Genomic DNA, 16,251 nt, shown 5'->3' with positions numbered 1-16,251 from the left:
TAAATTAAATTAAATAAATATAGTTATAACAGCAGGTCGTGAAGACATCCACGCTTGAGTCTGCATACAGCAGGTGGGTCACTTAATCTATACAATTTAGCACTGTGAGCAGAATTTATGTGGTCGAGGAAGAAGTTGATTGTTAACTTTTTAGTGTACTCAGTTATTGTGGGTAGCTGGAAGTCTTTGTGAATTGCATCATTACGTACAAACCACGGGGCATTAGAAATGGTTCCCAGAACTTTTGATTGGAAAACTGGTATTTTTTGAATGTGGATTTTTGCACAATTTTCCCACACAGGGACTGCGTATAGAAGTAGCGGTCGTAGGATTTGCTTATATAGCATAAGAGAACATCTGCAGCTTAATGCAGTTTGTCGGGTTATCAATGGGTCTAGAACTTTTAGCCTCTGATAGCCTAGTTTGTAGGTGATAATATGTGGATTCAAAGTTAATTTCCTGTACAAAATTAGACCGAGGTATTTGATATCAGCCATCAGGTGACCAAGGAATACTATTACAGTACATTTATAAATCCACGGTTTGTCTAATACTCTAATGAACGAGCATGGACTAAGACCGTGGACTAAGATATCTTAGGCTATCTCTAATATTGGGTATTGAGATTGATATTAACACAGAATAGAACCTTGGAGATAACGTCACAGAATAACGTGAAATCACGAGAAATATTCTGTGATAACGTTAATGCCGAAAGCTGATTAATAAGTGATAATGAGATTATTCTTTTTCTAAATATACGTTCCTTTTTCAAAATCGTAATTAATGTTATTTTATTTGGAAACTTCATATTACTTATTTTTAATATTTAATGTTATTGCCTAGTTCAATGGTTTGAAGTAATGTCTTTATTTCCAGCATTTGAAGATGCCACAACCAAATGTGGTTCAACTCCAGATGTGGAAGGTAAGAGAGTTTTTTAAACTGATTTAAAGACGAATTCGACCATTCATGTATGTATATTGTATATTAGATGTAAATCTAACGTTTGATGAACAATACTAATAAGGGTAGGCAATATAATCGGTTTCATATTGGTTTATATTTTTAGCTTGAAAATGATTTAGTTCACTTCATCTAAGATAGTTTGTTTGCATTGGCCACCGAGTTTATTTTAGTTTTGAATTGAATTAATAGAGTTTAAATTCAGTTGATGTCGAATATTAACCTGTATTACTTTTGTTTTTATAGCAAACAAAGAACAAAAGGGACAACCAGAATGGCTTGAAAATTCTAGTTTTGAGCCTGAAGCTTTAGCCCTAATTAAAGAGAGAATCAAAGAAGATGAAAAACAAGAGCATGAGATAAATGTTCAAAATTCTTATAAATTGTACAAAAAATTACACGGGAAAAAGAAAAAAAAGAAGGATAAAAAACGTGTTAAAAAAATTAAACGTCCAAAGTAAGTCATAATTCAAGCAGATATGTTTGTTGTAAACAATTTGAATTAAATTGCTATTTATTGTTTATTTACCTTTATCAGATTATACATTGACCAAATTTTAAAGGATTGCGATTTTATTTCAATCGATTGTAAAAGAGAATTGGGAAATTTAAAAGTTGAAAAACTGTATAGACCTGCTGCTCCTATGTAAGTTTATTAATAACATAATAAGATTACTTCTGTTTTTCTATTTTGATATATTTTATTGAGATATTAAAATATTTGTTTTGTTTTGTTTTGTCTTAAGGTTTCGTGTTAGTAATAAGTATCGTGTTCTAGATCATCAAGGATGGGTATATAATTCATTTAAGCAAAAACAAATTAAACGATATTACACTTTAAAAGAAAAGGATTGTGGTGACAGAAGTATTGAGATAAATATAGAAGAAGATTGTTTAACTCAAAATAAACTATTAGTAAATATAACTAAAAAAGTTCAAGAAGAAGATGATGATATTGAAAAAGTTGAGTTAAATTCAATAAAATGTGAGAATCGTTTAACTGAATTGACTGCTGGGTATAATAAACATTTAGCAGAACAGCCAAATGATATTGATTCATGGATAAAATTTGTAAATCATCAAGTAAGGTTTTATTTTAAATGTATTTTATTTTTGAAAATTACTTTAAATCCTTTTTCTTATTTTCCTTCTCCCTTCCCCTCAACAACTGTTTGAGGTCAGTCACCCTTGTCCTACATTTCCATAGGTTTCCTTTTATCTACTTACGCCAACTATTTCCATGTTATTCTCTAATTTTTTGTCTCTACATCTTTTCTTTGGTCTTCCTCTACTATTAATTAATTTACTGAACAATCTCAACCTATTCTTTCTCATTTTGTCTATAATCAGGGTGCTTTTCTTACACTGCTCTTAATGAATTATTTTCTCATAACACTTTCCCTACTCACTCCGCTCATCCACCTTAGCATTCTCATATTCTATACTCAGTTTTACTTGCACTGTTAAGCATACAACAGTTAACACTGTTTTGCTTAAATCTCCACTGTCCTATCCATGGCTAGCCTCACAACTGTTTTATGAAAATAACTTCAAATTAACTTATATATACTATTGTTATACAGGAAGCTTTATATTCTTTAAATCGCGGATATGGTTATAAATGTAAATTGAATAAAAAAGTCATCTTAGAGAAGCAAATTGCTATATTAGACAAAGCACTATCATTTAATTTTGAAAATAGCCAACTCTTAGATATGAAATGGACACTTGCTGAAGATTATTTTACACCAGAAGAAGTAATATCTCTTATGTCTCATAAGTTCATAAAAAATCATTTTTAACAATTTTATTTTTATATACTAGCTTAATAAAGAGCTTTTGAAAGAATTAGACAAATATAGTTCATCCAAATCTCCTCAAACATTATTATGGTGGCATTATATAAATGTAAACCAAAACTCTTTATCAGACTGTACAACATCTAGTGTTCTGAAAAGGTATTCAGATGCTATGTTTGCTTTGGGTAAAATAAAACGAGGTTTACCATTGAATGAACAACTTGAAATACAACAAAATATTATCGGTTAGTATAATATAATATCAGTTCTAGTTCAAATTCAAATTCATTAATAACAAAATATTTTGTACTAACACTTTTTATTATATTTTATATTAAATTTATTTTATGAATATGCACATGTTATAGATCTGTTTGTGAGGTGTGGTTTATTTCTGAGACAAGCTGGACATTATGAACAGTTGTTAACTTTAATAAATATGTATTTTTCAATCAGCATTAACCATTTTGACAGTGATCTTATCGAAAAGTTTTATATTGAGTCATCTGATGACATAAGTAAATACAATTGAATAATATTATTTTATAGGTACTCTGTTTTAAAAGGGAATATACTACCACACTAGTTTTCCCTTTAACTGGGCACTACGTATATTGTTATGTGAGACACTACCGAAGTTTTTTTTTTTTTTGGGGGGGGGGAGTTCTACAATATTTTATTGCTAGGGTCCTTGTATAGTAAATTTGATATATCAGAGGAGGGGGGCTTAAGTCCAAAAGCACCCCCAGGCTACTTATGTGAGAGATTCCTGCCAACAGACAAAAACTGGTCACTGTCCAGTATATTCTCTTTTGAAACTGATTATATGAAATGTTGTATGCTACCAATTTAATAATAATGTAATATCTTACAGTTTTTGATAATGAACTAAAAACTATGCCTCTAAATAAAGCATGGTATCAAGTGGAATCATTAAGAACACGTGATCGTTGGTTACCTCTCCCTAAGCATATGGCAGATGATGCAGAAGATCCTCAAAGAGTTGTTTTACCTGAAGAAATGGCCGAATTAGTTCACCCTATAGCCATTCATAAGTCTGTCATTGCAAATCTGGTTACTGCCTGCTTTATTTTACTTAAAATGCCCATTTTACCATTTCGTCATTTTGTTGCATACCAATTAGGCATTCATAAATGTCATTATTATTTAGATAGTCTTGAGATTATTCTCAGCAGTCTCTTTATGGCTCATCATTTTGAAGATTGTAAGTTAATATATTATATATATTTAATAACTGTCATTTTGCTACAATCATAATTTATTAGTATTCATATTTTTTTCCAGCAAATTTTGGCGAAAAGAAAGCAAGTAATGCATTGTTGGTAATGCTCAATACAGCAATGCCTCCTAACTATTATGAAAAATCGATTTCCAGTCAAACATATTCTCGTTTCTTAACTACCATTTTAAGACATATAACTGATTGTTTGTACGCTATGGATTATATTGATGAAGCTAATATGTTTTTGGTATGGTGGTTAAGATTTGAAAGATATCGTATGATTATAAATTTCAGCTCTGATAACAGTTGTTTGGTGTCTGAAGTAAAACTGTTGCTTGGAAAACCTCATTACAGGTAATATGCAATACCCAAATAAAATAACTTTACATAAAAAAAGGTATTTTTGTGTTGCAGAAATAATATTCCTTTGTTCATTGAATTTGCATTACTCAAAAATCAAGTAGGTAAAAAAGATGATGCATTAAAAATTTTACAGAAATTAGTTGATGGTCAATCTGTTTTGTTGAATAATCAACCAGTTTATTTGAACATTACTTATCGAGCACCATTCACAGCTATTTATAAGAATATTGTGGAAATATTGATTCAATCTGAGTGCAAGTATGTAATACCTTTTCTACATTTTATATTTCATATTAATCCATATAAATTGTATGTTATTAGTTATTACTAATAATAATTGTTTTGGATTTAGAGAAAAAGCTTTACAAACACTTATAGCTCTTGCAACTGGAGTACTGCCAGAGCAAGCAAGTTTAAATTTAACAGAAGAAGCTATGCTTGTATTTGACAATGTCACCGAGAGCATTCTAAATGAAAAAGAACAATTTGCATGTTGTGATCTGAAGTATAATTATTTACCTCAATTTCTCATTGAATGGATTATCTGTCGAGCTTGGTTTTTATATTTGACTCAAAATGTACAAGATTCTGTTTCTATGCTAAAAGATGTAATTAGAAAAATTAAAAATATTATTACAACAGAAGGCTATCAAGAAAAACAGTAAGACAATTTTAATATATACTTAATTTAAAATTTTATTAATCGATTTGAAATTGTTACAGTGCTGCTGAAGAGATTTTAACTGAAACCATGATTGTCATTTTAAATTATCATTGTAACAAATCAAAAACATATCATAAAGAATTAAAAATATGTTTGCGAAGTTCTATATCAAAGTACTCTCACAATATGCAATTTTTATTTTCAATGCTTTGGAATGAGGTGAAAAAAAATTCAAAGAAATAACCTAACCTTTGACAACAAAAATTGTTTATTTTATTTTTTATAGACAAAGTATGGAGGTTTTGGAACACCACTATGGCAAATTGAAAATGTTTATGTCGACAATGTTGTTGCTGAAAATATGGAAACTGTCAGATTAATGTTGATTCTTGTAGGCAGAGAACGATTGAGAATAGCAAGTGATGTAGCAAGAAAACATTTGAATGATAGTGATAGCTCTATGAGTATATATGGTAAGGCTCTTTCATTTATTTTATGACTTAAATAATCATGTTTTAAATAATTAGCCTGTTTTGTATTTGAGGTGAATTTTATTGCTATATCCCGCCATGTAAACATATTAATAATAATACAGAGGTCAGTCTTAATTACAATATAGCTAATAAACCAGGGTAGATAATCATTGCATGAGTCACACATGGTAATGCCCGTGAGGAGGAAATTACTACTAAAACTCAAGGAAAAGCTAATGGATAAAAGTAATAAAATAATCCTACAAAATTATATACAAATTAATTAGTATTTACAAATAATACTCAATAGTTATCAAAAGTAATATCATGAAGGATACAAACTCGCATTCGATTGTGGGCATAAGCATTTCCGACAAGATTATAGATGGTCCCACTTCTGTGGGAATGATACGCATATCTAAAGGCTGGGAGGAGTAGAAAGTAGGCCTATACAGGAGAGCCCCGAATAGACCGTATTTAGATGTGATTTGACCAGACTAGCCAGAACACCTTCCTGCTCGTCTAACTTTTGATTTTATTACTTTGGACTTAGAATAATTTGAGCAATCATTTCTTTGGACTTGGAAAATATTTGAGTCAAACCGACTATTTTCTAACACTTAGAATAATTCACTGAGTCGGATATTTTGATACAGCATGAGAATTTCTCAGTTAAAAATTCAATGTGTTTAATTTGGTGTATTTAAAATAAACTATACAAAATTCAAACGGTCTACAATATCATTTCAACAATTAGTACACTTCATCATCTTTCTTGCAATGATACCTGTAGTCAAAAGATCACTACAGCATTGATTTTTCAATGCAATGTCATATGGTTATTAATTGCATCTGTAAAGTGAGACGTTTGTAGCTATATAAATCTCCAAAGAACTGCAAATAAATTATCTTTGTTTTACAGTTCTGATAAAAAGTATTTTTGTGTTCTAAAAAAGTAACAGGGACTCTGGAATGGTTGATTCTGAAATAATTAAAACATATTTTTGTAGAAAATTAAAATCAGTACTGTTATGAATATTAACATAATTTTTAAATGTTTTTGTATACTCAGGTATTCTCATTTGGAAGGTTACAATTACTATTTTTTGCTATTCATAATTAATAAATCAGTTCAAATGTATTAATAAAAAATCCATATATTATTTATATTTTTACAGGAGGTGGAAATATTTTAGATGTGTGCAAAAACATGCGTAATTTGTTTGACTATTTCATAAGAAATCTTAGCAATATCACAGGAATGAAAAAGTGTCCAATGTTTTGGCGACTTTATCTACATTACATATCTGAAACTTCACCATCAGATTATAAAAAATGTTACTACGAGGCCGTTGAAAACTGTCCATGGCATAAAGTATATAAAATTGTTAATCTTATTGAAAGTATATTTTGTTTACAAGACATATGTTTTTACAGTTTTTATACATGGAGGCTGCGTTTTACCTTCTAGAAGAGCTACCAAATATCTGTGATATATTGGTTGAAAAAGAGTTAAGAATACATATTACACAAGAAGAGTTATTAGTTTTGAGAGAAGACTAAATTAAATATAATACTTAGTGACACAAAAAAATGTATTAAAAAATATTATTAAATTATGTACCTATTCATTAGTGCATTTAATCAACAAAATCTTGTCAATTAACGATGCAGTCTCCTAATATATTCATAATATATTTTTGAAATTTATGTTAACATATTATAATCGTTCAAAATGGCTTGTGTAATGTATGAAATATGACTTAGTCATGATAAGACTGAACATTTTATGTAATATATATTTATTTTCAAAAACATTAAATTGCATATTTAAGTATACTAGTCATTTTGTACAATAACATTGTGTTTTAATTACCTGTGCAATCTATGAAAAATTTGGTATTTAAAGTATCGAACCCATAGTTTAATGATCAGAATAATAATTATTCACCATTAGTAGCAAATTAAATTTAGTTAGTACTATGGGAAGTCAAAAGTAAAAACTTAATTGTACTTTTAAAACATTTTGGAAAAACAGGAATTTCCTATGTACTAGGCACTAATGTATAATTTTCTATGAACTTGTCATCATTTCATAAAGGTCAACATTTACGATAACATATATAATAAAGATTAAACATAATACAATTGGGGCATGTACCAGTTGCCCCCCAAAAGTACCTATTTTTACACCAATTCCCCTCTTGTTGTCCACAGTTGGACCAGTTGTCCTCACATGTTAATATATAGCCCATGAAATTGGGAAGGTAAATATACAACCAATAAATAAAATACAAAATTATTTATTATAACTATAATGATAGGTAAGTGGGCATGCAATGTAATAACTTGTCAAAAAGGTAATAACATACAAGTTAATAATTACTAATAGTTTTTACAAAATCTAATCTAGTTTCAAAACTTGTTATTGGATAAGAGAATTTAGTTCTGATATATTAGATAGTTGTTCAATTCTTTGGTATCCAAACAAAATAAAGCACTAAGTTTTTCCCTTTTTTTTTGAAATTTCATAGTAGTTTGAAAATAAAATACAATAAAATATATAACTACGCATTGTAATAAAAAAGCGTTATATAGTTTTTGTTAAATATGTATGTATTGTACTCTTCTCAACCAATAAATGGTAAAAAAATGAATTAAACATGTAAAATTGTGTACGTTCGTTTATAAATAAAGTGAGTGCAAAATATGTAATACTCTGATAAAAGGTGTAATTGAAATCGGCTAATTGGTTGGTGTGACAAAGATAAATTTCAGCCTTGTCCAATTTAAAATTAGATTAGGTACCTGATGTTATATACCAGAGATGCCAAACCTTTTGAACGCAAAATTAGTAATGACCTTTTTAATTTTTTTAGAGCGTGCCATGAAAAAAATATTAAAAATTAATATTTTGTTATACTATAATTTGATTGTATAATTAATGTATTAGTATAAAAAGGTTAGTTTAGGTTATTATAATTTATAGGTCCTATAATATTATATACCTATTATATAATATATAAAAGTAAAAAATTTCGCGTGGCCACAAAATCTTTTCGCGTGCCGTGGATTTGCCATCCCTGTTATATCTTATATAGTTCTAAATAAAAATGATTTATATTACGTACCTAGTTTATGTCTCAATGAAGTCAATTTTTTTAGTTATAATATGAGAAATCGGTAAAAATTGTCTTAAACAATTAATTAAAAACATCAAAAATGCCCCAAATAAATGTTGTGGTTACAACATGGAGCTCTCGAAACACACCTTTAGGTTGGAAGGCATTGTGTAAGCATAGATAATAAAAGAATGGATAGGCCATTAGGCCCTATCGCACGGGCATGAAGTTATTTTACTTTGACACATACAAAAAAAAATCCTTTGAAATCTGTTTCATTGAATATATATGTATCATAAAAAAATTATTTTTATAAATAGACAATATTCTTATGCAATGATAAGATTTTAAACTACTGCTACGATATTCCCAATCCTTCCAACTCTCAACTCGCAATGTTCGCCGATGATACGACAATCCTTACACAAGACAGCTCTATAGACTTATCGATACAAAAACTTCAATCTTCATTGAATGAAATCACTTCCTGGTTCCAAAAATGGAAGCTGAACCTCAACCCGACTAAGAGCGCGGCTAAAATATTCACCCTAAAAAGGTACGTAGATCCTAAAAGCATTTACATTAAAAACCATGCATTACAGTGGAACAGAAAAGACGACTCGATTAAATATCTTGGTGTTTTCCTCGACGAAAAACTTTCATGGAACATCCACATAAATAAGAAACTCACACAGGGCTATGCCAGAATGAGAATGCTCTACCCCTTAGTAAATTTTAAATCTACACTCCAGATAAAATCGTCACTCCTTCTGTATACATCGATAATAAGGCCTTTGATATCCTACGCCTGTCCTGTTTAGGCAGCCGCGTCACCCACAAAAATAAAAAAGTTACAAATTGTACAGAACAAATTTTTGAGGATTGCCTCAAAGCTCCGTGGTTCATGAGAAACAGCCAAATCCACAACGATACGGGTATACCCTTCATTAACAAATGGATAATGACTCAATTCCAAGACTTTCACGCTAATTAAAAAAATTCGGACGGAGCCCGTCACTACAATCTAAGACAAAAAACACAAAACAGACGTCTGCGACCTCGACTCCCCCAGGACATTCTACAAACGGATAGCGAAGACTCATCATCAGAAGAATAAAACATTAAGAACACACTTACACTATATATTATACCTATAATTTTACTTAACTGCATCAATGTAAAAAATCATGTACTCTGTATAACCCAACCCATTGTTAATAATAATACTTGTTAAAAAACAATACTTGTAATAGCACCCAGTGTGCTGAAACATTTTAAAATTAAATAAATTAAAAAAAAAAAAAAAGATTTTAAATAATTTTTTTAATTTTGTATTAAAAATTTGCTTTGATTATTTAAATACACTAACCCGTAGTAGGTATAGGGATTATTTTATTTATGTTTTTTGCGTTTTCTGTAAAATATATGCATTATTTAGAACCATGACCCTGTATAAATTGTATGTTTATAAGGCTCGTAAAATAATGCATCCATGTATGACGTTAATATGTGTATATTTCATTAATATTTTTTTCCCTGTCCATAATTGGTAAACCTATACAAAATACAAATACCATGAATGCAATCATGTAAAATATCTAAGCTGCCCTTATGATAATTAAGTCAAAATATTTCTTGATGCAGTTCTTATATTGTAATAGATGTTATGTGCACATTGCACATAACTTACATGAGACTTAAATGTTTTTTTAAATATAATTTATAATTAATTACTAATATATTTTGTTTGGTATTACATGTTTTCATTTTCATTTCAACTTTGTTATTCAACGAATAAAAAGATGAAATTAGGTGTAAATACTCAGCATGGATGTAAGCATCAGACATATTGTTTAGTTCCCGACATCCAGAGACTAGACTACTATAAACTATGAAGTATTAAGTACTTGAGTAATGAAACGCTTTGCACAGGGTACAAAACTACAAACTATAAGATGTTAATCTCTAACCAATGTTGATGGTGATAAAAGATTGACTATATAATGGTAAAAATGTTAATGAAATAAACATATATGCACATGTATGAATGCGTAATTTTACGAGTCATAAAAATGCATCTTGGTCATAGTTCGAACAAATGCATATATTTAACAAAAAACGCAAAAAACATGAATGATCCTTATACCACGCGCGTTAAAGTAACAACTCTAGCGTACGCAGCGCAGCCCGTGGCTGTTTAATCATGCGACTCATTTTGGAACGATTTTTCATGCTGGCGCGGGTTGCCGTACAAGTTTCGTCTCCTTATCCTAAGGCCTTCATGCCCAAAACATTATTACGTATTTCTTAATAATGCATTCCATAGATATAGAAATAATTAAGAATATTCAAATTAACAATAACTGTAAATTAATTTTATATTATCACTTTCACAGGTATTAATTTCCGATTTTTATTACTTAAATTTTGTTGACGTCTTAACACAATTTCATTTTATTGTTATCACTTAATAATTTAATATACATATTTCGTTAACTAATAATTTCAGTTATTTTGAAATTTTGAATTCATGGATTTAAAATTAAAAACTATATCTAACTTATTACTATTTTTTGTAACTATTCATTAAGTAAGAGTTTGTTACCCATTTGTGGGTTTCTCAACTAATAATTTGTAGTTAGGTAAATTATGGTTATGCATCAGATTCTTATTTTATATAGGTTTTAAGTAAACATCCTTCAATTAAACCATCTCGATAATCATGGACCATTTAATGCCACCTTCTTTTCAAAATCATTTAAAGAATTTTATTATAGCAGCCAAACAATATTCATATTGTAAAGATGAATCATCTTTTAATGGAGTTCTTTGTTCATTACAGGTATGTAATAAAAATTAAATCTGTCTATATCGTTACATGATCAAAATTAAGTCTTGTCTATGTAACTAGTTGGTTTGCAAATAATTGCTAAAACTTGATTAGCAGTAATTTTAACGCATGATGATTTTCATAAAAAAATATATCCTTAATTTGTATTGGAATCGCCTTATATTAGTAATTTATTATTGATTTGCTTAACTCTTACTAGGGATACATATAATTTTACTTACTTATATACGCCAAAATATTTTCGGTAAAAATTCCTAAACATTAAATATAAATCTTATTAATTAAATGATCTACTGTTACCACTTATATTCAATTAATTAAATTTAATTTGAATTTATAGATTTAAATTTTAAAATTAATAACTACATTTTTAGTTTCAAACAGTGTATCATACACTACATTCTGTTATTTATAAAAAATGAGTAACAATAACCAATTTATACCTTATATTTACATAATAATAATATTCACATTAATTGTAATTTTTATTTTTATTTCTGATTAGGTATTTAGTATACATGTTTAGATATAGGTATATGATTATTGTTTAAGCTAAATATAAATTATAAATTATTGTTCATGTATCATTTATTTTCAGATCCTCGGACAGCATGAATTTGTTTTTAACTCTAAAGACACATTCAGACATGAGTTTTGTATTAACTTATATGAACTAATGAACAGTATTAATGATGATTCAGATATTATGTGGGCTGCTGTTAATTTATTGCAGTCTATTGTAAAACAAGGATTATTTCAAAACACAATACTAAACAATAATGAATTTACACTAATTCTAACAAAACTACTAAAAGATGAACTATCATTTGATAAAAAAATTAAAATACTCAAACTACTCCAGGTAAATTGAAGTCTAGTTATTAAACTTGATTTTAACTTATTGGCAGGGCTCGGATATTCTTTGCATTTAATTTTTTGTAATTTTTGAATGTTTCAATTTAGACACACATTGGTTGTTTCACACTTCCCAGATGTCTTAAACGATTTTTTATTTTGCTTACTTAGAATTTTATGTGTTATTTTTAGATATATTCTTATACATGAATGGATCAAATTGAGTACAATTGAATTTTTTTTTCATTCGCCTTCAAGAATGTTTGAAATAATTGGAATTTATATAACTGAGATGTTAGTATTGAAGCAATATCCAATAGGTATTTCTTACTTCTATCAAAAAACTAAAAGTAAACATAAATTTAGAATAAAATAAAATGTTCTTATTTCTAAAAATTGACTTTTAGTATTATAACTTCTGAGCCCTGTTTAGTTATAAGTTTATACTTGGAGTTAAAATATAAATATTATGAATTTCAGGAATTGACTTATAGGACAAAAATACAATGGCAGGAAGGCCATTCATCTGAACTAATAAATCTATTGGTAAAATGGATTTCAACCGAAGACAAAGATCTTATATCATTAAGTCTAGGCGTTCTAGTGAATGTGTGTTGTAAAAACAAATTTGCCATGTTTACTCTTGTGAAATGTACACATTCTAAATCCTTCATGCGTCTACTTTTAAAATTACAATCTGATGATATATTCATCAAAGTCCAAGTATATAAATTATTATTAGTCTTAGAACAAGTATCTGGTCAGATACCAGATGTCGATGTTAACAATTTAATTGATGTAACATTTGCTGTTTTGGAAGAAGGCCTTAAACTAAAAAATGTGTTTGTTCTACGTCATGCTGTAGACTTTTTTATTGATATAAGTGAACATTCACGTTGGAAAAATTCTGTTTTAGAATATGACGGGTATATTTATTTTATATTATACATTTTGACATATAAACTATTTTCTAACTTAAATTTATTGATATTTTAGCTATAAAACAAATTTAATTAAAATATTGGAGTCTACGAACAATTTCAAACATATTGAGAAGTCTCAAGGCAATTATCACTTAACAGTACAAAGTGTAGACTTAGTTTTACAATTTGTGCATCATGTTATTCAATTCAAAAATGAAGATTTAATCATATTATATCCTAAAATCATAATTTACATTTTGCATTGGACTCAAGTTCCAAATCTTTATGAACAAGCCATGTCAATTTTACAAACAATAATTATTAATATACGAAGTTATAATAGTTACATAGATCAAACCCTTAAGTGTGATATTTATGAAAATCTGGAAAAGTGTTTAAATGTAAGTTGAAATCTGTAATAAAATTGTAATTTTAACAATAAATAAATATTAAAAATAAATAATTAATTTCACTATATTAACATCTAATTAATGTTGCAGAACAAAAAGTTGTGAATCAAATGTTATTTAACTCTTCTTTGCAATTATTATTAATATTGTTATATATTAATTATTAATTATGATTTATGACCTATTGTACATTTTAAAAAAAACCTGATTTAAATAACAGATTAACTACTTAATTACATCGGCAAAAATTTATATTTGTTCTTCAATATTAAATATTAAAACAAATAAATATTACTGATGATTTTTTTTGTATTAATATTTTTAACACATCACTCATCTCTATAAGACTAGTATCTACTTAAGTTATCTATTTAAATTGTGTCACTAACTGTAAATGTACACTAATTATATTTTTTAGGAATTTCTAATTGTTTTATTTGAACCAAATACAAATGTAGAAAATGATTCAGTTATCTGTACATGGAATAAATATGGAATATGCTTGAGACTTCTTCAAGAAATGTTAAAGATGCAAAATTTATATGCAATAATTGAAGAAAAACTTCATGTTTCGGTAAGAAATATTTTTATAATATTTTATTTAACAATATAATTTTAACTTTTATTTTTCAGTCTCTTCAGTCTTTATTCCATTCCTTGATATCGGTCGATATTAAAAACTTAAATAATTTACAAAATATCACATTTGTGTACATTGAAGCACTGTGTTTTCTATCTGAATTAGTGGCTAAAAATCCCACTTGGATGTCTTTATACTCTGAAATATTGAATCAGAAACATGTTTATCGTGTACTAGCATTTATAATATATAAAGGTTCAAAAAACATGAAACAAAAAGTATTAGATCTCATAACTAAATTTTCACAACAAAGGTAAAAAATAATTTATGTTTAAATATAATATTTATTTTAGCTATATTTGTAATTATATTTATATTTAGTACTTTAATGTTATCCGATTGTTTGGAAGAAATTGAACAATTATCTTCAGCTAAAGTAAAAAATATGTCTACAAATTCAGAGGAAAATGAAATAAAGCCATTATGTTCATTTGCTCAAGAAGAACAATTAAAAGTGTTCATTGATAAATTAGAAAATTTATTCAATTCTAATGAAGTAAACAATTGAAAAAATATCATATTTTTATATTAACATTATTTGTATGGTTCTATTTTTTTCAGTATTAACTTATCAAATTAAATATATTTTCTTTTAGATAATAAATGTTAAAACGAGTAATGTTATTACATTATATCAATACAAAATGAATACATTAAAACAAACTGAAGTGTGGCTAAAACAAAGTCTTGATAATGCTTCTGAAGAAATAACTCGGTTAAATTATAAATTAGTTTGTTTGAATAGTGAATCAATGCAACTAAATCAATTGTTATTAAACGGTCATCAAGAGATTGAAGAGTTAACAGTAGAAAATGAAGATTTAAAAAAAAAATTAAATGATATTACTGAACAATTTAGTACAACCAGTAATAACTTTGCAAAAGTAATTACTTAATATTATGTAAATTAAAATAGTAAATAATTATATTCAATTAATACGAATATGTTATATTACCTTAGTTATCACGAAATTATGAATCAAAACGTCAAATTATCGAAGAACAGAATTCTTCAATAAAGAACCTTGAAAAACAATTAGAAGAGCTACGTTTACAAAGCGATAAAATGAAAGCTAATTTACTGGACCAATTAAAAAATGAAAAAACTGGTAAAATTAAATAAAATATTTATGTTATAAATAAATGTGAATCCATACAAATTTAAATTTGCTTGTGTTTAAAATATTTAAATGTTTTCAATTTCTATTATTCTAGAAAATAAAATTCAAGTTACAAAATTGGAACAACAATTAACAGAAAAACAAAGTATTATCAATGAAAAATCTGAGGTAAGTTTCTTAATAAACTATTTTGTCTACTATTTAGGCATTAAAATATTAAAATAAAACCTTTATTTTAGCTTATCTGTCTAATATTATTATTGATTGAAAATGTTCTATATTTTAATATTTTTTGTAGGAAATCAATAACAAATTATCATTTATTAGAAATCTAGAAAATATTGGTTTAGAAAAGGATAAAGATATTATTGACTTACGTAAACAACTACAAGAACAACAAAGAGTCCGTGAAATGATAAGTCAAATGTTAGCTGCTACATCCAGTAAACCTTAACTATCAGGTGCCTAATCTTAACTGATTTCAATTTTTGGTCCTAAGTAAAATCTAAAATCTGAATTTTTGAGCAAATGTTTTATATTTATTAGAAGTTAATTAACTTCACTAAGTTAACAAAACAATGTGTTTTTAAACTATAGTTTTTACTTATTCTATAAGTACAATTTTCTTATGACTAATATTTTATCTAAAATTCACAAATAATTATAATTCAATTATTTAAAGAAATTAATTTATCTAAAGATAACATTTATAAAATTATTGAGTATTACAAAAGTATATTGTGTTAAATTAAAAAAAATTTTAATTTTTGAAATATTGAAAGGGATGTTTCATGTAGTTGTAATTTCATGTTTTTTTTAAA

The 16,251-nt window shown here is 27.3% G+C and overlaps 2 protein-coding genes across 5 annotated transcripts; both read left to right on the top strand.

Moving 5' to 3' along the window:
* The first annotated feature begins 503 nt into the window (after positions 1-503).
* On the top strand, positions 504-7,139 carry LOC111038630 (protein NRDE2 homolog). 3 transcript variants are annotated; one of them, XR_002605000.1, is made up of 15 exons: positions 505-927; positions 1,213-1,423; positions 1,505-1,612; positions 1,713-2,049; positions 2,550-2,723; positions 2,791-3,010; positions 3,134-3,283; positions 3,640-3,990; positions 4,071-4,362; positions 4,423-4,629; positions 4,724-5,032; positions 5,095-5,254; positions 5,322-5,508; positions 5,580-5,754; positions 6,687-6,800. XR_002605000.1 is itself a non-coding variant. In XM_022321811.1 (15 exons), exons 1-15 carry the CDS (start codon positions 864-866, stop codon positions 7,069-7,071), a joined length of 3,093 nt encoding a protein of 1,030 aa, XP_022177503.1. In that variant the 5' UTR covers positions 535-863; the 3' UTR covers positions 7,072-7,139. The 3 variants fall into 3 exon arrangements, 2 of the variants coding, with proteins under 2 accessions (XP_022177504.1, XP_022177503.1); XM_022321811.1 differs by lacking the exon at positions 5,580-5,754 and adding an exon at positions 6,946-7,139 and having other exon boundaries at positions 535-927; positions 6,687-6,883; XM_022321812.1 differs by lacking the exon at positions 6,687-6,800 and having other exon boundaries at positions 504-927; positions 5,563-5,752.
* A 3,720-nt stretch (positions 7,140-10,859) lies between these two features.
* Positions 10,860-15,921, top strand: LOC111038635. 2 transcript variants are annotated; one of them, XM_022321818.1, is made up of 12 exons: positions 10,860-11,026; positions 11,312-11,472; positions 12,080-12,343; positions 12,817-13,262; positions 13,333-13,660; positions 14,088-14,243; positions 14,303-14,562; positions 14,631-14,805; positions 14,906-15,193; positions 15,271-15,418; positions 15,525-15,598; positions 15,729-15,884. In XM_022321818.1, the coding sequence occupies exons 2-12, from the start codon at positions 11,353-11,355 to the stop codon at positions 15,882-15,884; spliced, it is 2,415 nt and encodes an 804-aa protein (XP_022177510.1). In that variant the 5' UTR covers positions 10,860-11,026; positions 11,312-11,352. The 2 variants fall into 2 exon arrangements, with proteins under 2 accessions (XP_022177510.1, XP_022177511.1); XM_022321819.1 differs by lacking the exon at positions 10,860-11,026 and having other exon boundaries at positions 11,353-11,472; positions 15,729-15,921.
* The last annotated feature ends 330 nt before the right edge of the window (positions 15,922-16,251 follow it).

The sequence above is a fragment of the Myzus persicae genome, unplaced genomic scaffold (genome assembly GCF_001856785.1).
Source record: "Myzus persicae strain clone G006 unplaced genomic scaffold, MPER_G0061.0, whole genome shotgun sequence".
In the NCBI taxonomy this organism is placed as follows: domain Eukaryota; kingdom Metazoa; phylum Arthropoda; class Insecta; order Hemiptera; family Aphididae; genus Myzus; species Myzus persicae.
This window is presented reverse-complemented; position numbering and strand designations above follow the sequence as displayed.

What these genes read in the sequence shown, in the direction of transcription:
- LOC111038635 (XM_022321819.1), top strand. Translation starts at nt 11,353, where the DNA reads ATGGACCATTTAATGCCACCTTCTTTTCAAAATCATTTAAAGAATTTT. An exon ending in AAGAAAAACTTCATGTTTCG is followed by an intron (nt 14,244 to 14,302) that starts GTAAGAAATATT and finishes TTTATTTTTCAG; the next exon opens with TCTCTTCAGTCTTTATTCCA. An exon ending in CCAGTAATAACTTTGCAAAA is followed by an intron (nt 15,194 to 15,270) that starts GTAATTACTTAA and finishes ATATTACCTTAG; the next exon opens with TTATCACGAAATTATGAATC.
- LOC111038630 (XM_022321811.1), top strand. Translation starts at nt 864, where the DNA reads ATGTCTTTATTTCCAGCATTTGAAGATGCCACAACCAAATGTGGTTCA. An exon ending in TAAAATTTGTAAATCATCAA is followed by an intron (nt 2,050 to 2,549) that starts GTAAGGTTTTAT and finishes ATTGTTATACAG; the next exon opens with GAAGCTTTATATTCTTTAAA. An exon ending in GGCTCATCATTTTGAAGATT is followed by an intron (nt 3,991 to 4,070) that starts GTAAGTTAATAT and finishes ATTTTTTTCCAG; the next exon opens with CAAATTTTGGCGAAAAGAAA.